The sequence below is a fragment of the Equus quagga genome, chromosome 15 (assembly GCF_021613505.1).
Source record: "Equus quagga isolate Etosha38 chromosome 15, UCLA_HA_Equagga_1.0, whole genome shotgun sequence".
NCBI classification, from domain to species: Eukaryota; Metazoa; Chordata; class Mammalia; order Perissodactyla; family Equidae; genus Equus; species Equus quagga.
The window spans coordinates 28,225,279-28,248,545 of NC_060281.1; the positions used below are offsets into that span (position 1 = coordinate 28,225,279).

General features: G+C 35.3%; 1 protein-coding gene across 1 annotated transcript in view; it reads left to right on the top strand.

Moving 5' to 3' along the window:
* The window catches only part of SRPK1 (SRSF protein kinase 1), a 91,165-nt gene that overhangs the window by 48,409 nt on the left and 19,489 nt on the right, over positions 1–23,267 (top strand). The window contains 9 exon segments of the mRNA XM_046639861.1: positions 8,368–8,486; positions 9,440–9,548; positions 10,474–10,561; positions 11,666–11,753; positions 18,856–18,962; positions 19,845–20,010; positions 21,342–21,367; positions 22,007–22,220; positions 22,603–23,022. Coding sequence (XP_046495817.1) covers positions 8,368–8,486; positions 9,440–9,548; positions 10,474–10,561; positions 11,666–11,753; positions 18,856–18,962; positions 19,845–20,010; positions 21,342–21,367; positions 22,007–22,220; positions 22,603–23,022 — 1,337 coding nt within the window.

The following is a 23,267-nucleotide window of genomic DNA, read 5'->3' on the forward strand; positions in this document are numbered from 1 at the left end:
AATTGCTGGATTAGATGGTAATTCTATTTTTAATTTTTTGAGGACCCACTATACTGTTTTCCATAGCAACTGCACCAGTTTTACATTCTCACCAACAGTGCACAGGGGTTCCAATTTTTCCACATCTTTGCCAACATGGTTATTTTAAACATGTGTATGTACTTTTAGAATGCATTAATAACAGCTAATATTTATCGAAAACTACCTGTGTACTAAGCATTATGCTAATAACATTAAATGTCCAATTTTCACAGCAGCTACTATTGTGCTCATTTTGTAGATGAGTCATTTGTGAGGCTTGAGATCTTAAGCGACTCCCATCTGTTGGTGGTAGCACAGGGGTTCGTATTCAAGCAGTCACCCTCCAGAAGCTGTGCTCTTAACTATTTCATGGTCGTCCCCCTCCCAGAAGGAGACTTACTAAATCAAAGGATATGTATATTTTAAACTTTAAACGGCCAGATTACCTTTCAAAAAGGCTTCACCAGTTTTAATCCCACCAACAGCATAAAAAAATGCCCACCCACTCCCTCTAAATCTTTCTCAAACATGTGAAATTAAACTTTTAAATTTCTGCCAAGTCAGTGGGCAAAAACATTATCTTTGTTTTAATTTCTGTTTCCCTGTTTTTGTATTGACTTTGAGATCTTTTCATGTGTTTATACACCACGTGAATCTTTTGTTGAATTGAGTTGTTATTAGTTTGAGTAATGCTGGAGTGCTATAGTAGTTTCCTATAGCTACTATAACAAATTACCACAAATTTAGTAACTGAAAACAACACAAAGTTATTATTTTACAATTCTGGAGGTTAGAAGTCTAAAGTGGGTCAGCAGGGCGGTGTTCTTTCTGGAGGCTCTAGGGCAGAATACATTTCCTTGTCTTTTCCAGCTTCTAGAGACCACCTGTATTCCTTGGCTCATGGACCCTTCCTCACATTGTCATCACATCTCCTCTCACTCTGACCTTCCTGCCTCCCTCTTAGAAGGACCCTTTTCCCAAATAGCTGGTTTTCCTGGTGATTATAATAAACAGTTCTTTTTCTCGTTTTGAAGTGCCATATTTATTCAATACTGAATTCACATGTTTACTTGAGTCTGTGGCTAGATTTTATTCTAATCCAATACCAGTGCTACAGAGTTTTAGTTACTATAGGTGTTTATTATATCTTGCTGTCTAGAGGCCAAGTTCTCAATCATTTCTCTTTTGGAAAATCTTTGGCTGTTTTTGCTAATTTCCTTTTCCAAGATTTTACTGGTCAAGTTCTACAAAATATCCTGTTGATTTCAATTGAGATTGCTTTGAATTTATAGATTACTTTTTGGAAAACTGACAGGTTTACAGTTTTGATTCTTCTCATCTAGGAAGTTTGTTTGTTAAGGCATCATATACCCTTCAGACGTATGTGTTTCTTATATTCCTAGTTTTTAAAGATATTTTTATTGCTATTGTAAATTTTTCTTTTTATCCATTACTGGATATTGATTATTGCTGGTATGTAGAAACACTGTTGCTGTTGTCATTTGCATGGTAATTTGTAGCCTCCTTGCCTAAAATCCTTTATTGGTTGTACTGATTTTTCAGTTGTTTTTCTTTAATTTTCTAGGCAAATAGCCATTTGTATTGATGACAGTTCTGATTCTTTTTCTTGCCTTAAATTATTATCTAAGACTGCTAGTATGACTTTGAAAGTAGCCATAAAACTGTGTTATTGTAATGAAGATCTCCTGTCTTTTGTGGGAATGCTTGTATAATGTTTCTATGGGTTTCTAGTAGTTATTTTTAATTAAGCTAAGTTTCTCTCCATTTTATTCCTAGTTTACCAAGGGTTGCAATCTCAAATGCATCTTGAATTTTGTTAGATGCCTTCTTAATTTTTATATGGTTTTTCTTCTGTATATATATTAAATAACGTTAATAGATTTCCTGAGTTTGAATTATCCCTTTATGTCTGCTTGTGAATATTGCAATATTCAATAGTCATACATGGAGTTCGTTGGTGAGACTGACCAGTAGTTTTCTATTTGTTGTGTGTGTGTGTGTGTGTGTGTGTGTATGCATGCTTATATGTGTGTGTTATTCTTCTCTGCTTTGGATGTCAGGGTTGTGCTAGTGATCTCAAATTAGCTGGAAAGCTTTTCCAACTCTTAGGATGCACTGGAACAGTTTATAAAAAGAGAACTACTCAATTAACCCTTCTTTGAAAATATAGTGGTACTTGACCTTAAAACTGTCTGGACTTGTTCCATTTTTTAGGGGTGGATTTTCAATATTTAATCTCCATGACTGTTATATCCTTTTGGGGTCTTTTAAATTTATTTTGCCAGAGGCTTGTCTATTTTATTAATCTTTTTCAAATAATTAAATTTTGATTTGGAGTTTTAAAACTTTTATTCCTTCTACTTTTATTTCTAGTTCTTTATTTGTTCACTCAATAACAACTTTTCTTGTCTTTTAGTTGATACATTCATGGTTATAAATTTTTCTCTTGTAAAACAGCATATCACAGATTTTAACATGTATTGTGCTCATTGCTAAATACTTTGAAATTTTAAATTTCATTTCCTCTTTAAATCAAGATCTGCTAGGATATTTTCATTTTATGCTATAGTATGCCCAATTTGGGGATCTTTTCTTGGATATGTTTGGAAAGAATGGATATAAAGTTACACATACACATATATCAATTTAGATTAAACTTGTTTATTTACATTCTCTATGTACACTTTTCATTTATTTGAACTGTTTGTTCTCCATAAAACATAGAAGCAAGTTAACTATAGAAAATTTTTGTGTAGGTACAGATTTTTTTCATGAATTAAAACATGCAGTTGAATCTCTCCCTCCCTGCTACACACACACACACACACACTGTTGCCATTTGCATTTTGTGATAATGGCTTGATTGACCTCAGAGAGGCAATAGAAAGTCACTTTTTGTGATAACTTGATGGATAAGGTCAGTAAGATTCCCAAGTGTAGGATATGTTTTAGCAAAATCTCAACAAGCTAGCCATGAATTGGAGTCATACTTGAACCTGAGAGCAATCATAGCCAATATTTTTTTAAATAAAATATTTAAAATATAGAAGAAAATGATCCAAAAAAAGTGATAAAATGATGGCTCCTATCCAGCTTAAGAAATAAAATCTCATTACCATACAGCTGATACCCGTATGTACTCCTTTAATCATATCCCTACATTATAGTTCTCCTGTAGAATTAATTTATCTTGGGGGCTGGCCTGGTGGCGCAGCAGTTAAGCATGCTTGTTCCGCTTTGGCGGCCCGGGGTTTGCTGGTTTGGTTCCCGGGTGCGGGCATGACACCGCTTGGCATGCCATGCTGTGGCCGGCATCCCACATATAAAGTAGAGGAAGATGGGCATGGATGTTAGCTCAGGGCCAGTCTTCCTCAGCAAAAAGAGGAGGATTGGCAGCAGTTAGCTCAGGGCTAATCTTCAAAAAAAATAATAATAATTATCCTGTATTTCTTTTGTAGTTGTTTCATTTTCTTCTCAACTTTTTTATTGAGATATAACTGACATATAATATTGTGTAAGTTTAAGATGTGCAGGATAGTGATTTATACTAGTTACAGTTCTGTATTTCTTTATATTTTAACTATATATTGGCCATGTTTTTTGTTTTTTAAATTTGATTGAAGTAATATACTGTATGTATTCTTCAACTTGGTATTTTAATTCCATCTTATGTTTGTACAATTCATTCATGCCGATGCATGTAGCTCATTCATTTTTGCTGTCGGCTATACTGTTTCATTGTATCAGAATACCATCTTATCCATTCTCCTCTAGATGGACATTTAGTTTCCTGCTTTTGGTTATTACAAACACTGCTGCTGTGAACATGATTCACTTGCTTCTTCCAGGGCATTCATAGCAGCATGATTGATAATAGCCAAAAAGCGTGAGCAACCCAGATGTCCATCAGCTGGTGAATGTGGATAAATAAAATGTGATATATCCATATAATGGAATATTATTCAACCGTAAAAAGGAATGAAGTACTGATACAACCTATAGCATGGATCAACCTTGAAAACATTATGCTAAAGGAAAGAAGTCAGTCACAAAAGACCACATATTGTGTGGCTCCATTTGGATGAAATGTCCAGAATAGGCAAATTCATAGAGACAGAAAGTAGATTAGTGGTTTCCAGAGTCTGGGGGAAGAGTGTAATGGTGAGTGACTACTAATGGGTTTGGGTTTTTGGGGAAAGTGATGAAAATGCTCTAAATTTAGATTGTAGTGAGATTGTACAACTCTGTAAATATACTAAAACCACTGAATTATACACTTTAGAATGGTGAACTTATGCCATGTGAATTATATCTCACTACAGAAGTTACAAATAATTTATAGGACAGTGTTTTTCAAACCCAACCCACTAGTAGGTTATAAACAAATTTAGAGGCTCAGTATTAGACTTTGGAAAAAAAAATGAGACAGTGCGGAGCTCATATAGCTAATTTGAATATATAAATTTATGACATATTTAAGTGAAAGCTCTTAAGTAACATATTCCTTATGATGATTATGAATATATAATATTGCCCACAAAAGACTTAGTAAATTTTTGTTTGGTACTTAGGTTTTACTATTTATTTGGTTGATTAGTGATTGGGGTGAAGGATGGTTAGGAATGAGGATTATACCAGAAATGGAATCAGAGTTGAAAGGATCCTTGGAAATAAGGGAAAACTCTTAGACTAGTTTGGCTTTTATTATCTCTCTGTTCACACTCCAGGGTTTCTGTGTCAAGTTTAGCTTGGAAATATAAGAAGAGCAAAACTGTCGAGCTTTTCCACTGCTTCTGCCTTATCCTCAGACTTTTGCCTTGGCTCCACTCTGTACCCTAGCCAAGTATATTCCTATTTCTAATATTACTGGTGTTTTGATCAGGTTATAAATTATTTGACTTCTTTGAAAGCATACTGCTATTAAAATTTGATCTGTGCATTTCAGTTTATATTAAAGATTTTGTAGATATACTGTGTTAAATTTGATATGCCTTGAGAGTTTTAAAGTGCTGGCATAATTTTTTTCTTCTGCACATGAATAGCAAATAATTGAAACATGAAATAAATATGAAGAGTCTAAAAGCAGAGACTGAAACTGTTTTAGAACTCTCCTTTTATGTTCAAGGAAGAATAGTTTTTAGTTCCTCATGTTAATAAGCTGAAATTTCTTTCTGTAGCATCTCTTCAAATTTTTTATACTGTTTTCTTTTAACATCCATCAATCAAAACTGCAGTGATTCTGAATTCTTTAAACATGTCATCATCTTATCATCCTCAGTATCTAATGGTAACTGTCTCTCTGTCCTCAAAATTTCTCTTTTCATTTTTGGTTTTTGTCTTTTTCTGACAGAGGCTTTTTTTCAGTTGTCTGATGATCCTTGATGGACATCGAGTGTTAAAAGTATGGCATTAATAAAACATGGGCAGTTTGAGAAAGCCAAGACAGTGTAAAGATCAGAAGGAAACTTAAAATTATAAATCGTATCCTTAAGATAAAAGAAGACAGTACATCATTGAGAAACAATGCGGGAATCTGTAAAAAAGTAATGTTCAAGAGCAAAAAAAAGGGGCCAGCTCCGTGGCCGAGTGGTTAAGTTCATGCACTCTGCTGTGGCGGCCCAGGGTTGGGATCCTGGGCGCGGACATGGCACTGCTCATCAGCCCACATTGAGGCGCCGTCCCACATCCCACAACTAGAAGGACCTGCAACTAATTGGCAACAGTTGTTAGCCCAGGTGCCAATCTTTGAAAACAAAAAGGAAGATTGGCAGCAGTTGTTAGCTCAGGTGCCAATCTTTAAAAAAAAAAAAAAAGCAAAAAAAAGTAGGGAATTAAGAATAAGAAAGAAATTTAAAAGACAACACAAGTAGGAAGATAAATTTAAAAAAAAAAACTAAAGCGATAGAAAACAAGAGGAAATATAAGAAAATTAATGAAGGTGGTGGGCCAGAAGGTCCAGTATCTGAAAAAAAAATAGTTTCAGAGAGAGTAGACAAAATGAAGGGGATTCAATTTTCAGAAATACTACAGGAAATTTTCTCAGAGCTGAATTTATCTCCAGTTTGCAAGTACAAAGAAAGTACTTAGGGAGATGTATTTTTTAAAAGCCATTCAGGAAATTTCAGAACATGAGGATTAAAGGGAAGATTTTAAAAAACAGAAAAAACCTCCACCTCCCAAGGAGCAAAACAAGCCCTATTTCAAGACTCAGAAATCAGAAGGCATTGGTTGGACTTGTCAGCAGCCCCACTGAAGGCTAGAAGGCAGCAGAGCAACGAAAATGAAGGAGCAGGTGAAGCGAGGGCAAGACGGGCACTGGGCAGATAGGGCGGCCAACACAGAGGGGGACGGCTGAGCCCTGAAGACAGTCTGTATATTTAAAATTAATCTTAAATATAAACTAAGTGTATTTTTTAAATGCAATTTAAAAGTTAAAGAGTAGGATTCTTTTCTTTAGGTAATCTATTTCCCCATTGATTTAGAGTAAGAAGAGGTTTTCTTCTGTACCATGTCAGAGTGGGGACTTGTGTTTCACAACTTGCAATTTATAATTCAGTCTTGAATCCTTTAACTGTGAATGATACTTAATAATGTTCAGTTTTATGACCAAACACAACTCTTCAAAAATAGATTTGCTTCCAAAAATGTTTCAAATCTTTAAAAAATAAATTTTTTAACATTGCTACTCCCGTGATATTTGTGGACTGCTAATGTTTCAGCATTTTTATGCCTGGTTTTCACTACCTATATTTTGCTGCTTTTCAGAAATTTCACAATTGTAGTTCTTCTGACAATCAAATTATAATTTTAATTGTAAAAGGCAACAGGTCTGACATCAGAGAATTTGTTTTAGAAATCCATCTTAATCTTAAATTTGGGGATATTCATTCAGACTCATTATTTCCATTTAGGAAAGTGAGCCCAAGTAGTTCCTTACTAAATAAGTAAGACATGTCTTTCAGAGTTGTTTTCACTAAGAATGAACACATTTAATCATGCAGGTTTATAGCTACTTTTGTATTCCCTGCGGGACAAAAAAGTGCTAAGAATTGAGGCAGGTTGTAATGGCCACCAAAAATCTAAATCTGAATCATTAGTCTGTGTTTGCGTAGGTATTTCTTTGTCTCAACAACCATGTAACTGGTTTGCTATTAAAATTTTTCTGTTAATTCGAATCTCTTGGGAAAATAATCCGATGAAACAGGTTGATGAAAAGATAAATGAAATATTGAAAAATGGGATTAAAATTCCTTTTCCTACAACTGCTGAAAGGAATGCTGTGTACCATGCTTCTTTGGTTGAAGTCTCATGAAGCAGGCAGCTAATGAGTGTCAGAGCCTGAATGCAAATCCAGGCCTTTCCGCCTCCTGAACTTCTGAGTGCACAAAAATTTCGATAGAACTAATTGATGGCATGTGGAGAAAAGAATCAATAAAAAACTTTTCATGCATTATAAAGATGAGATATCATTTTAACTCACGTAAGCTAAGTTTTCTGAACTTGGTAATACTTAAATACTGGAAGCCCATATGTGGCTGGAGATGTAACTCAGTACAACCCTTTTAGAAGAGTCATACTACATGATAATCCTAAAAACTTCATGGCCACAGAGTGGAAGGAAATAATCCAAAATGTTAACTTGTTCAGAGTGGAGGTGTTTTCAAACAGCATGAGTATTTTCCAAATTTTCTACATTTAACATATTATTTTTATAAATAGGGAGAATGTTTCTATCCTTACCTGGTAGTTTAACTTTAGAGAAATAATTCTAAATACAGAATAAAGATTATCCAAAAATACTCAACGGTTTTATTAGTAGTAGTGAAAAATTAGAAACAAGTTAAATGTCCAGCTGAGCAGAATATGCCAAAGTAAAAGGTAGTACTTCTCAGGGAGACATGTAACATTGAAGAGATTACACAGGGATGAGGAAAAAGTTTGCAATATACTGAGAAAGGCAGGATACAAATTTATTTATATAGTATATGATTACAGATATATATTTTTATGAAAATACTGGAAGAAATTCTAATAGTTTTATCAGCAATTATGTTTGGATATTGAGATTGAAGTAATTTTTTTCCCTTTGTACTTTATATATTTTCCAGATTTTATTTAGGCATGTACTGACTTTTTAAAAAGTAGTATTTTCCTAACGAGGTAAAATGATAGCTAATTTTTTCTTAAGCTGCTAATAGATAATACTCTGTTTATATTATCTGTTAAGTATGTGTGTGTGGGGGGGAACATTTTGATAGTGACATTTTCTTAAAGTCCTATTTTCTTCTGTCCATATGAAATGAACATGTTTGTATTGTTTCTTAGATCTGAAACTCAGCACCGAGGTTCTGCACCCCACTCTGAGAGTGATCTACCAGAGCAGGAAGAGGAGATTCTGGGATCTGATGATGATGAGCAGGAAGATCCCAATGATTATTGTAAAGGTAAGGCTTTCTGTAAGGAGATACTAAGTGAGCCAAGATTTCACTTAGGAAGTGTACACTTAGCAAGTGTAAACAGTTTTGATGTATTCTGCTTATTGCATTCTTTTCTCCAAGTATAGGAAGTAGTATTTCCTCTTAATTTGACTTAATTTATTAAAGCTTTGTTTTATTCAATCTGATTTTACCCTTTTTTCTTCTTAAAAACGATAGTGCATATTTGCCTTAGAAAATTTCAGAAATATATTAAACAAAAAGAAAATAAAAGCCATCTGTAATGCTATCACCCAGGAGTAAGCCATGATGAGATTTGGTATGTAGACTTTTGAAAACTGCCTTTTCGTTACTTTTTTCTCATAGTTATGCTTGCCAAGATAAATTAAACTGGAATTATAGATACTTAAAGATGCTCTTCTTATTCTCAACAGGCAAAGATAGGTGTTAAAATACCTTGAATTCCTGCCACTGTTGGCAGCCTTTTCAGGCCTTCCTGGTTTTTGTTTCATTTTGTTGTGTTTTAGAGAAGCAAATGCTCTGTTTTCTTTTTTTTTTAAGTTAAACAAATGGAATTCATTAATCTTCTTCCTAAAAAACATCCTGAGACTGCAGCTATAAACAGATTTAGATGTTTACATCTATTGGATTATTGAAAAGGGCAAGACTATTGTGATACATAACCTTAATTTTGTTTCAGCATGACATTTTTAAGTAACTATTGGTTCTGCAAAACATCACTTGTTCACTCTGTATCATTAATCGTATTCTCTAAGATTTTTTTTTGTAACATGAGTTCAATAATGCTATGTGGCTGACTTGACTTAGTTTTCTTCTGTTGAATCAATTGTATAGAGATACCATTTTTATTTGATAGAAGGTTTATAGATGTTGAAAAATGGGATGTGAGATACCTTTTCTTACTACTTAAATGACTGTTTCCCTCCTGTTGTTTCTTCTAGGAGGTTATCATCTTGTGAAAATTGGAGATCTGTTCAATGGGAGATATCATGTTATCCGAAAGTTGGGCTGGGGACACTTTTCAACAGTGTGGTTATCATGGGACATCCAGTAAGTTTTAGTGCGCCTGCAAAAGAATTAGTTAAGTGGTGCCTAAATGTTTTTTCAGATTTTCCAGAGATTATCTGGCCTTTAGTCTAGCTCCAGACTGACTTCTTGATCAGAATTTTGTTGTTGATAATGTTTATGTTTTCGGGCAAATGACTTTCCTCTGGTGAAGAAGCACCTTAGAGAAAAAGATTGGTTAAATTAGTGTTAGTAAGGTGCTCAAACTCCCAAATTGAAAGCATTACAAGAAAGTATGGTGTTAAATTCATAGTTTTTCTCACTGGAGTAGGGTTAAATTTTTAGATGATGTCTTAGACCAACCTATGTGAGATTATTTTCTTATATTTTGTTTTGGTAACAGATTTGCTCAGCCATACAATCTAAAAGTTTTCTCTACATAAAAATCCTAGGCAATTAACATTGACTGTTTACCTAAAAGTGTACAGTCTGTCTTTGGTGGGATTGTATTTGCTGTCTATGAACTTTATTTTGTATCAGTTTGTTTTCACCCAAGTATTTCTTTTGGCTTCTTAGGAAAGTATTATAGCTTTTAGCCTTTTAGCTTTTGCCATACAGATATACAGGATACTTGTGATTTGGTGGAGAGTTTTCCCCCTTATTTGTCCCCATTCATGGTTTTACTTGGATTCGGGAAGGTATTCAGAAGGTAGATTTTTAACTTAGAGAAAATGTTTGGTGACTGACATTACCTGATAACAGATTTTCTTCTTTCTGTAAAATAAACCTGGCCAGTTAGTGCCATTAATAGGTACAAGTGATCCCAAGGAAGTAGCCTATGTTTGAGTATAGGGAAATAGGAAATCAATATTTGTACTTCTGTCACTGTTTCCCAGTCATAGCTAAATCTTAGCTTCCTATAAAGTAAAGCTAGGACATTTAGTCTTAATTGCCTGTGTTTGTTTCTTAGGGGGAAGAAATTTGTGGCAATGAAAGTAGTTAAAAGTGCTGAACATTATACTGAAACAGCACTAGATGAAATCCGGTTGCTGAAATCAGTGAGTATTAGATCATATGTCTGAACTGCAAAGCATTATAAATCAATAAAATTTTGTTGAATTAAGACATAGCAAGTGTAGACTCCTTAGCATGGCTTATATTTACTATAAAGTTCCAACATCCTTAAAGAGGTAGAAGACAAAGACAGTATTTACACATTCTGTGCATGTGGTAGGGAACTTGTGGGATATGCTGTGATGCGAATTCTCCCTGCATACACACTGAAAAAAACTTGCAAATAATCAAAAATGTTTATTGAGCATGTTTTATGTACCAGATAGCACAAAGAATGGGTTTTTTTCCTTGCTATGCTTAAAGGGAAAGTTGTATGAATAAATAATATAACATCTATTTTATGTTTTAAAATGTTATTAAAATATATAATTAAAAAATAAACACTGTATTTATTAATTCCATTTATACCTGGAAACTAGGTAGATTTTATCAAAAACTTGTTTTCAGGTTTTTATAAATTAGAAAGATGTCAGTGTAGTAAAAATTGCTTAAACAGAGTTAGAAAACTGAGCTTTTAAGACCAGCTCTATCCCAATATATCCTCTAACTCATCGTTTTATTTCTTCTGAGCCTTAGATATTTCATCTGTGAAGTGAATATGTTAGACCAGGAGGGCTCTAAGGCAGTACTCTTTCAAAGTGCCAGTCTGTGACAAGATAAGGAGCTCGTGCCCAAAAGTAAATCAATGCACCGCTTCCTCCACTGAGAAAGTTTTTCTATGAAAAAAAATGTCATCTGAATAAACAGTGTGGTTAGTGCTGTAGTTGATTTGCATCCTGCAAAAGTTCCTTAGTCCCTCATGGCCTGGTAACCAGCAGTTAATTTGGGAGTCACAGTTTGAGTAGCAAAAATGGTCAAATTAGAACAATGGTCTTTGTTGGTTGTATTTCCTTTTGTAAGCTGCTTATTTAAATTCTTTGCCTCTTTGAGCTATTAAAATTTTAGTATGTTTTTCTCATGGATCTGTATGGGCTCTTTCTTGGAGTGATTAATCCTTTGTTATATTTGCTGCAGGTATTCCCTCCTCCAATCTTTGACTTATCTCTATGCTTTCCCTTTTGCTAAATACTGTCTCTTCCCCACTATAGGTTCGCAATTCTGACCCTAATGATCCAAATAGAGAAATGGTTGTTCAACTACTAGATGACTTTAAAATATCAGGAGTTAATGGAACACGTATCCTTTTAAGAGTCTGTTCAACAGTAAATCATGAAATAACTTTATCCCAAAAAGCGAACCAGACTGGTGCAGATAGCATTGGTCTCTTTTCTCAAGGCAGACTATAATCAAGTTACTTTCTTTTATTGTAAACTTGTGAACACAGATGTGAATCATGTCTCTCTTGGTATGTTGTGATTTTTCAGGATATTGCTTTCGGCTTTTTCTCCTTTTCGGGCAACTTAAACCAAAATCAGTGGGAAACTTTTTTAGAAGATAGCCTTGTATTACTAAGTAAAGGTTTTATGATTTTTATCAGTTAGCCCAGAAATTTTAATGGAAGTAATTTTTCATGATAAATACTGGGTAAACAAGAATTTAATGCCTTTTAGTATCTACCAGGCCTCAACATTGAAGAAGCTGTGCATGTGAGTTATGCTTAGAATCTAAGAAGGTATGATTGTTCACATTCTATCGTAATGAAAAAACTGACTTGTTTTATGTTTTTATGTAGAATTTTAGAATTGGAAGGAACTTTAGCTGATTTTTTTGGTAAGTTAATATCAAAGTGACATGCAGTAAGCTAATTGAAAGGTTGTTGCAACAACTATGCTTATAAAGGCCTATCAGATTTTTCAGAGAAAAAGATGAAGTAGAATCTCACTCAGATTGGAGAGTCTAAAACTGCCCATCCATAAACTCTGTAAAAATGTGTAAGGAGAGACACTTCCTGTGTCATTCTGCTTTCCCTGCATGTTTAGCTTCTCTTAACGCGCATTCTTAATTGCCGGCGATGGTCTTTTTCTAAGGAGGCAGGCTGCATATGGCTCTGTAGTATCATGTGGACTGTGGTTAGGGATTTGAACAGAGAAGCAAGAAGAGAGGATGCGAAAGAGAGAACAGGTGGTAACATGCAAAGAGTTTATCTATCATTCTGAAGTTAGTTGTGAGTTATTTCCTTAGAGAAGTACAAATCACATATCCCCAAGCTCTAAGGAAAACTGCTGCAGGAATCATCCCATTTTCAAACAGCATCTTGTGTCTATTGTGGTCACTTTGTACATGGCTTACTGTGTGTGTATCTGCATGTGTTTTCAAAGTAGTAAGAAAAAGGCTGACCAAGAAATAAAAACATACACAAGATGTCATGATGTCCATTAGATTCTGTTTGCCTGTTATTTAATCTTTTAATGTTTGTCATTGTGCCACATTTCTTTACTAATTTGGGAAGGTTACAAATAAAACTATAGAAATATTCTAAATAGTCTCCTCAGTAATGCTGAATACCTTTATTTGACCCTAAGCAAGAAGACTTTTTTTTTTTAGCTATTGAACTATCTTAGTAGATTTGAATTTCAAGTTCCAAGGTACTTTCCAAACATTAACCGGGTGGTTTCTCTGTAGTTTCTAGCCACTGAGTCCCTATTTCATTCATTTCTCCCTTTGTCCTTAGCCATTTCTTTCTGCCCTTCCTCCTACTTGTCTCCCAGCTCCCTTGGCTACTGCATTATTTGCTGTTACTAAAGATTGAAAAGGATAAAACTCAGAGCGCTGAGTTAAGGGTTAATGGTTATATTACTCTCCTGCCCCTCATCTCTTTTCACAACACAGGCATACCTGCATGGAGTTGTTTATCTGTATTTTTCTTTCTGTCTTAGCATACTGCTTTTTGTCTGGGGCGCTGTCCTTTCTCGTGTTGAAATATAAAGGACCCTGAACTAGAAAGTTAGTTGTTCTGTAGACGTCAATATAAATGGTTCATTGTAGTTCCATGTGTGGTGAGCAGAGAGGGGTGGTTCAGAAGGGACAGCTGGTCTTTTTATAGTATTGATGTTAGCCATTAAGTGTCAATGGCCACCTATGTGACCTGTTATGTCTGTAGGATACTTTTCTAGTATGTATTTTTTCCTCTTTTGCTTGCTCCTCTTAGAATGCACTCTAAATACGGCTCTTACTTAGTTTTTAGCCCCTTGTTATTTTCTTTACACCGTCTGTCCAAGAAATTTTTTTTCCTGTATCCTTTGACATTTTATCCAATTCTTTTTGTTTTTTAAGCTACTAACTGCTTAGTTATTTTTATATTACTGCTTATAAATTAAAACATTGCTGTCAAATTATAATGCTTCTCTCAAGAAATAAAAGTTAAGATTGAAGCTAGGAACATAAGAGAATAACTTAAAAATTCAGTTTTCTATTTTTTTTTAAGCAATCTGCATTTTAAAAAATCCTATTTGGGTATATTTTCATATATGCATATAATAGTTTAATGAATCACCACAGATCCATTACGCCTTTCAGGAGTTATTACCTCATAGCCAATCTTGTTTTATCTATACCTCCTGATAATTTTTTGGTCAATCTTAGATGTATTATTTCATCTGTAAGTATTTTAAAGTGTGTCTCCAAAAGACCAAGGACTCTTAAAATATAACCTCAACACAGTTATTATACCTTGAAAAGTTGGAGCCAATTTCTGAGTTACTCAGCATCTAGTCAGTATTTCAGTCTCTCCAAATGTCTCATACTTTTTTTCTTTTAGTTTTTTTTTTTTTTTATTGAGTCAGGATCCACATAAGGTCTTTGACAGTTTCTCTTTTATTTGGCACATCAAGATGTTCCAGGCTCATCTTGTACATTTCCTGGGCTGAACTTGGAATCAGCCATTTCTGCAAGAAGCCCTAACTCCTTTTAGTGGGAAATGGAGAACAGAATCTAAGCACTATGAGTACACTTTGCTACTGGGTTGGTTTATTGCCATTACTTTCATGATTTGTTGATCCATTGCAGAGCAGATCACCTTCATTTCCTTGCTCCCCTCTCTTTTTTTGGGTGACTTGAAGTTGTCCCTGCAACTGACTCTTGTGGATGAATGGGGTGGTTTGTTTGTTTAGATTGTTTTTTCTCTGTGTGTTTTATTTTGGATAGTTTCTACTGCTGTGCCTTCAAGTTCACTAATCTTTTTATTCTGCAGTGCCTAATCTGCCATTTATCCCATCCAGAGTATTTTTCATCTCTCACATTGCATTCTTCATCTCAGAAGTTCAATTTCAGTCTCTCTCATTTTTTTTTAGTATATTCTGTGTCTCTACTTTTCAACATGTGGAATACAGCTATAACTATTTAATTTCCTTGTCTACTAATTCTGCCATCTGTGTCAATTCTGGATCAGTTTTGAATGATTCTAATTTTCAGATACATTTTCCTGTATCTTTGCTGCCTGGCAATTTTTGATTGAGACATTGTGGTTTTTACCTTGGCTGCCGGGTATTTTATGTTTTTATAAATCTTCTTGAGCTTTGTTCTGGGATGCAGTTATGTTACTTGGGAAGAGTTTGATCCTTTTCAGATTTTGCTTTTTTACTTTATGATTTGTTAGATGGATCCAGAGCAGTGTTCAGTCTAGAGCTAATCGCTTCCTCTACTGAGACGAGACTTCGTGAATGTCTACCCAGTGCCAGGCCCATGACTAAATTTTTCTAGTCTTTTTTTTTAAATTGAGATATAATTGACATATACCATTGTATTAGTTTTGGGTGGGCAACATAATGATTTGATATATGTTTACATTGCAAAATGATTACCACAGTAAATTTAGTTAACATCCATCACTACCCATAGTTAAAGTTTTTTCTTGTGATGAGAACTTTTGAGATCTTCTCTCTTAGCAACTTTCAAATATACAACATGGTATTGTTAATTCTAGTCACCATGCTGTATACTGTATCCCCAGGACTTATTCATCTTATCACTGGAAGTTTGTACCTTTTGATTCACCCATTTCCCGCACCCCCCCACCACTGGCAGCCACCAATCTATTCTCTGTATCTATGAGTTTGTGGGGATTTTTTTCCCCCAGATTCCACATATAAATGATATCATACAGTATTTGTCTTTCTCTCTCTGACTTATTTCACTTAGCATATTAATGCCCTCAAGATATATCCATATTGTCGCAAATGGCAAGGTTTCCTTCTTTTTTTATGGCTGAATAATATTCCATTATATATATATACACACTCCACATCTTTATCCATTCATCTATTAACAGACACTTAGGTTGTTTCCATGTCTTGGCTGTTGTGAATAGTGCTGCAGTGAACATGGGGTTGCAGGTATCTTTTGGAGTTAGTGATTTCATTTCCTTCAGATAAATATGCTGAAGTGGAATTGCTGGATCATATGGTAGTTCTATTTTTAGTCTTTTGAGGAACCTTCATCCTGTTTTCCATAGTGGCTGCACCAATTTACATTCCCACCAACAGTACACAAGGATTCCCTTTTCTCCACATCCTCTCCAACACTTGCTGTTTCTTGTCTCTTTGATGAGAGCCCTTCTAACAGATGTGAGGTGATATCTCATTGTGGTTTTAATTTGCATTTCCCTGATGATTAGAGATGTTGAGCACCTTTTCATGTACCTGTTGGCCATCTGTATGTCTTCTTTGGCAAAATGTCAGTTCAGATCTGCTGCTCATTTTTTAATTGGATTGCTTTTTTTCTATTGAGATGTACACGTTCTTTATATATTTTGAGTATTAACTCCTTATCAGATGGTTTGCAAAAATTTTCTCCCATTCTGTAGGTTACCTTTTCATTTTCTTGATGATTTCCTTTGCTGTGCAGAAGATTTTTAGTTTGATGTAGTCCCACTTGTTCTTTTTCTTTTGTTGCCATTGCTTTTAGTGTCAAATCCAAAAAATCATTGCCAAAACCAATGTCAAGGAGCTTACCATCTACGTTTTCTTTTAGGGGTTTTAAGGTTTCAGATCTTACATTCAAGTTATTAGTCCATTCTGAGTTGATGTTTTGGATATAGTGTAAGATAGTGGTCCAGTTTCTTTCTTTTGCATGTGGCTCTTCAGTTTTCCCAACACCATTTGTTGAAGCGACTGTCCTTTCTCCATTGTGTATTCTTGGTTTCTTTGTCATAAATTAATTGACCATATATGTGTGGGTTTATTTCTGGCCCATGACTATGACTTAATTTTTTTAATCTTTTTGATGAGAACAGACATTGAGGAGGCTGTGAGAACACCAGGTACTGTTCCCTCTAATCTTTTCAGATGCTATTTCCCCCTCAGCTGCTGGTAATTTCCTCATATACTATGCTGATTGATACTTTACTGACTACTTGAGGGGGTCCCTCTGCAGATCTCTAGGGTGCTCTTTGTCTGCAGCTTCATCCTCTCTGGTACCTTGTTCCATGAATTATAGCTGCCTTGATCTCCCAAGACTCTCAACTCTGTCTGTTTAACTCAGGAGTCTGCCTGGAAAGCCTCAAGGCAGTAAGATGGCGCAATTGTAGGGTTCAGCTCACTTGTTTCCCTTCGCTCAGGGATCACTGCCTTCATTGCCTGATGTCCAGGGTCTTTACATCTGTTGTCTTGTGTATTTTGTCTGCTTTTGCTGTCGTTTCAATCAAGAGGGTAAATCCAGCCCCTGTTACTCCATCTTAGGTAAAGTAGAAGTTCCTAGCTGTATGTTTTAACTCTAAGAAATTACCACCCAATTTTCCAAAGTGGTTGTAGGGGTTTACACTTGTCCTAGCATAATATGAGAGTTCTGATTGCTCCACATCCTCACTTATGTTTGGTCACATTAGTCTTTCTATTTTAGTCATGTTAGTGAGTTTGAAATGGTATCTTCTAGTGTTGATTCATGTCTCTTTACTTTAATCTTCTTTAGCTTAGAACAATTCCTTTCATAGCGGTGACTTTTTTTTTTTTTTAAGAATCTGGGCCAGTTGTTTTGTCCCTTAATTTAGATTTGTCTGATTGTTTCCTCACGATTAAATTCAGTTAATCATTTTTGTCAAGTTTGCTACATGGATGATGTTTTGTTCTTCTCACTGTGTTGCTTCAGAGGGCACATGACATGAATTTGTGCTTATCATTGGTAGTGATGTCTTCTAGATTTCCCTGTTTAAAAGTACATTTTTCTTTTTATACTTAATAAGCAGTCTGTGGGGTGATATTGTGATAGCATGACCATTCTTTTTCCCAACAGTCTTTCGCTCAGTGGTTTTAGTATTCATTGATTCTTACCTGAATCTGTTATTCCTGTAGTGATTGCAAAATGGTGATTTTCTATTTCTGTCATGCTTAGTATGTTTATTACTTGACTTTCTTTCTAGAGAAGACATTTCCCTCCCCTCAGCACACACTTATTTTAGTATCCGTTCGGACTCATTCTATTTTTACTTTATAAGTTAATTCATAACTTCACTCTTTAAAGTGTTCTCAGCTTTGGCCGATGGCATCTTCTTCAGGCTAGTTCCTTTTTCCTCCTGACGTGTTCCCTTACTGTTGGCACAGCAAGGTGTTCCAGGTTCGCCCTGGATTTGGCTAGTTCTTCAAGGAGCCCAGGTTTTCTTGTAGTGGAGAATCTTATTTAAAACAAAAGCCTTAGTACTAGCTCATTATTACATATGTGCGTCTTGACTTTCCAATTTGTATAGAAGCTTCTAGAGGTGGATGATACCAACATTTTACTACTAAAATGGCTGCAGTGCCCCACACACTACTAGGCTCAAAGAGTATTTTAATCCTGCTGTGTGATGTGATTGGGATGTTCGTACATAAGGAGACCACGTGGTGGCACTAGAATCAAGGTTAGTTTTATAAACTACAGAGCATGAATCAAGTCAGTTTTCTATTTTTAAAAATGTTGGATTTGCATTTTTCAGGTTAAGTTTTGGTATAGTGCCTTCTATGGTTGAAGTGGAATTATTTTCTCTTGCTTTAAGACTGTGAGAGTAGGATTTGTTACCCCCTATGTTACTTTTGACATCAGGGAAGAGTCTAATCAGCAGCTAAACACTAGTGCTTTCACCAATTGTGTGTACGTGTGTCCCATTTCCTTTTACCACTGTTTGAATATACATAGTGTTACCAATAAACCATCCCCCCAGAATTTTCCATTTCTTAGATATTTTCAGTTACTAAAGCATTACTTAACCTTTAGAATTTTAGAATATTGACAGCTAGATATTTTTTAGTCGAGCTCTATAACTTTTTATACTGAAAGAATAATACAATAACAACTTCATTGGGGTAGCACACTTCTGGTCTTGTCCCTTTCTTCTCTTGTGGCTCCCTTTTCTTCCTTAATGAACTCCTAGATATCTGCATGGTGTTTGAAGTTTTGGGGCATCATCTGCTCAAGTGGATCATCAAGTCCAATTATCAAGGGCTCCCGCTGCCTTGTGTCAAAAAAATCATTCAACAAGTATGTATTAGTATGTATCTTAGTATTTTCTATGTGGTGATTTTTTATACTAAGTGTCAGGAGTTTGCTATTTCCAATAGAATTTTTATTAAAAACTAGGTTTTTCTAATTGATAAAATCGTTTTATTCAGCCCCTAGGGATTATTGTGTTTATTCTGTCTTTAAATGTTTTAGCATTACCATTTTTCCTCAGGTTCATCTCCTATAATAATTATTAGAGGGGAAGCTGTGTGCAGTACCCGATTTCGGAAATTTGGAGCCCTTATCCAAAAGTTCTGGTTGCAAATATTGATGATATATTAATAGATAATTGTTATGGCAAATTATTACCATCTCTTTATATAACATTTTTCATGGGCATTTTCATATTCAGTATATGAATAATAACTTTCAATATACAGTAAAGACGCTTACTATCAGGAAAATAATAATACTTCAAAGGGCAAATAATTTGTTTGGATAATGTGTTTTGGTGTAAAGAGCTCCAAACTAGGAAGTGAGAGACCTCAGTTCTTCATCAGCAAGAAAATTTGAATGAAAAGATTTCTAAATCTCTTTCATCACCTCCATTTCAACACTTAAAGGGCATGTTGACCATTTACTCTCAGTCTTTATAATGTATTTAAAGAATTTCTCCAAATAGAATTAGCTTTGTAAAGCTTGGAAGAAATTTGTATTGTAAATAAACTCTTGCCTTTGTTTATAGTTTATAATTAATCTTTCTGGGGAAGTTTCTTTGTGCTTAAAAAAAAAAAAGTGCTTTATTCTCTGTAGAAAACTACTATATCGTTTTTATTTTTAAAAATGTTGTATTGTGATTTCTTCCTTTTCCAGAAAGACTTGTATTCTATTTGCCCAGTCTACCGCTCTGTTCTCATTCAGGTGTTACAGGGTCTGGATTATTTACACACCAAGTGCCGTATCATCCACACCGACATTAAACCAGAAAACATCTTGTTGTCAGTGAACGAGCAGTACATCCGAAGGCTGGCTGCAGAAGCCACAGAATGGCAGCGATCTGGAGCTCCTCCACCTTCCGGATCTGCAGGTATATTTTTAGGGGGGACTTTGCTCTCATTAGAAGTTAAGAAAAATTCCAATTTAACAATAAGATACAGTAAGTACTTACATGTTAGAAATAGTCCCAGCCTTCAAAAGACTTTTTATTCTCAGTATTGCTGCTGTATGGGAAGGAGAAGAATGGAGATTGTGTCTTTTAAGTCCAGATATGTTGTATATTATAAAAGCTGATTTATGTTGCTGTTTTAAAATGTTTTCTCTTGTTATTTGATGGCCATTTTTGATGTGTTTACCTCTTACCATGATCATGCACGCTCACTTATGGATCAGTGGTTTGTGTAGGGGCAAAATAACGTTGCTATTGAGAGCTTGGGTTTAAGCACTAGAGTGGACAGATCTGGTTTGAATCCTGGCTTCCTCATTGGCAGGGTGACCTTGGGCGAGTCACATGACTTCGTTTTCCCTCCTTCAGGAGTTATTGAGATTAAATTTCATTTTAAAGCAGTTAGTAGTGTGCCACACAGTATTAAGTGCTCAATAAATGATGGCTACTATGCCTATGACGACTTTTTTTCTATTTGAGGTACAGATTTTGGTTTTAGTAGTTTAATTATATTTAAGGAACTTTCTTGATCCTCAAGTTGAAATATCAGTTATCATATGCTTCCTTTAAAAAGGAAGACTGAAGAAGAGGGAAATGGGGAGTTGTTCAATGGACATAGAGTTTCATTTTTGCAAATTGAAAAAGTTCTAGAAATGTTACGCAACACTGTGAATATAGTTAACACTACTAACCTGTAACGTAAGAATGACTAAGAGGGAAATTTTATATTATGTGTTTTTTACCACAATTTTAAAAATTGTGTTAAAAAGGAAGGCTGAAGATTCTACTGCCCACCTAAGCTAAACTAATGTCCATAAGATGCTATGTAACAAGTAGAGCTCTTGATGCCACTCTGTTGTTCACAACTGACAAGTGCCAAGGGAAAAGTTAGAGGTGGGAGTCCTGAGTGGAGATGAGGAATTGTTGCCTGTCATTTTCTGTTTTCGGCAGTACATGGCAATGGGATTTTAGCAGCATTAATGGTGGAACCAGAAATAGGGACCTGGCTCTGCATATATTGATGCTATCTGAAGAAGAATTTAATTTACTTAAACTTGTTTTGTCTGCCAACTTTTGTATGCATTATTCTTTTAAAAAAAAGTAATGTTGCTTCTACCAAAGTTGCTTAAAAACAGTAATTTTCTCTACAGTTTAAACTGTAAGACATTCTGGTAGAGTCTCTTACTATACATGAGCCTTAGTTTATGTTGCCTGCTGAATGCCAAGATTCTTACTTGGATTTCTTTTCTTTTCAGTCAGTACTGCACCCCAGCCCAAACCAGTAAGTATAAGGCGTTTCTGTATTTGATTCTGATCTATGGGCAATGGGCAGGGTTTCTTCTGTTATGGATGGTCAGTTTGTTTAGAGTTTGAAAAACAAATTAAAAAATGTTTCTGTGCTTCTATGATAAACTAACACACGGACAAAGAGAACAGCTTAGTGGTTACCAGAGGGGAAGGGGGGTTGGGGGTGGCAAAAGGGGTGAAGGGGCACATTTATATGGTGGCTCAAAAATAAGAATGTACAACTGAAATTTCACAATGTTAGAAACTGTTATGACCTCAAGAAATAGATAAATTCTTCCAGAATAAAAAAAAAAACATTCCCGTACTTCTATAATGTTCTCCAATAAGTTTCCATGCATCTTTAGCAAGTGTGTACTGGTGAGAAGTTTATAAATTTGAGTGTCTCTGAGAGTGCACCAGCCCCACAGACTGCTCAGAGGACCAAGATTTCTTGTTAATTTTGTTTTTATTTGGCTTCATGAGAGTATTTGAATTTTTTAAGTTAATGAAAAACTTAAATGCTATGTTAGAGACAGAAATTTAATTAGGAAGTAATTAAAGTTAACTATCATCTCCAACTGGGGGTAATGGATTAGCCACCTGAAGGCTTTATCTGTTTGTAATCTCCGCCCAGGCTGACAAAATGTCAAAGAATAAGAAGAAGAAATTGAAGAAGAAGCAGAAGCGCCAGGCAGAATTACTAGAGAAGCGAATGCAGGAAATTGAGGAAATGGAGAAAGAGTCGGGCCCTGGGCAAAAAAGACCAAACAAGCAAGAAGAATCAGAGAGTCCTGTTGAAAGACCCTTGAAAGAGAACCCACCTAGTAACATGACCCAAGAAAAACTTGGTATAAATAGAGCATCACAAAAATTACTTTATAGCAAACTTTAACATTAATTTATCATTGTTATATAATATAGTGGTTTCATGCATACAGCTCTCCGGGGGTGTCCTTTACAGTAAGAATACAGAACTTGTCATAATGTTAGGCAGGTACTATTCAAATGTAATTTCTAACTTTTTTCAGGAAATGCAACATAGACTTCATTTAGCAATTGGGTAAGGATAAGAAGATCTTTGTCCTTCTGTAAATAGGTTTTAGATGTTCAGTCATGTTTTTGTGTCACTCTGTATAAATTCTAGAGAATGTTTTAATCTTGTGGAGAAATGTTTCTGTTCTTTCACTCATACACATACACATATGTCCCTTTTGTCTGTTTGTTCCTTAGAAGAGTCGAGTACAGTTGACCAGGATCAGACACTTATGGAACGTGGTGTAGAGGGTGGTGAAGCAGAAATTAATTGCAATGGAGTAATTGAAATCGTTAATTATACTGAGAACAGTAATAAAGAAACATTGAGGCTTAAAGAGGATCTACATAATGCTAATGACTGTGATGTCCAAAATTTGAAGCAGGAACCTAGTTTCCTAAGCTCCCCAAATGGAGACAGCAGCACATCTCAAGAAACAGACTCTTGTACACCTGTAACGTCTGAGGTGTCAGATAGCATGATGTGCCAGTCTCCATCAAATGTAGACCAGTCATTCAGTGAACAGCACATCAGCCAACTTCAAGAAAGCATTCGGGCGGAGATACCCTGTGAAGATGAGCAAGAGCGAGAACATAATGGACCACTGGATAACAAAGGTGCCTTTGCAGACGTGCTTCTCCAGTACTCCTTCCCTGCGTGACACAGTCATGAGTTTCTAGACTGGGAGTAGCGTTGTTTTTGTAAATACAGCTTTACAGCATGTTGTCCAGCTGACATTAAATGTGTAAATCTGTAACTATGAATTTTATTGGTCGTGAGGTGGGTGCATGTAAAGGCTGTTGCTGTGAAGGCTGAGGTTTTAATTCTGAAAACTCAAGATGTTGCTGTACTCTTTTTATCT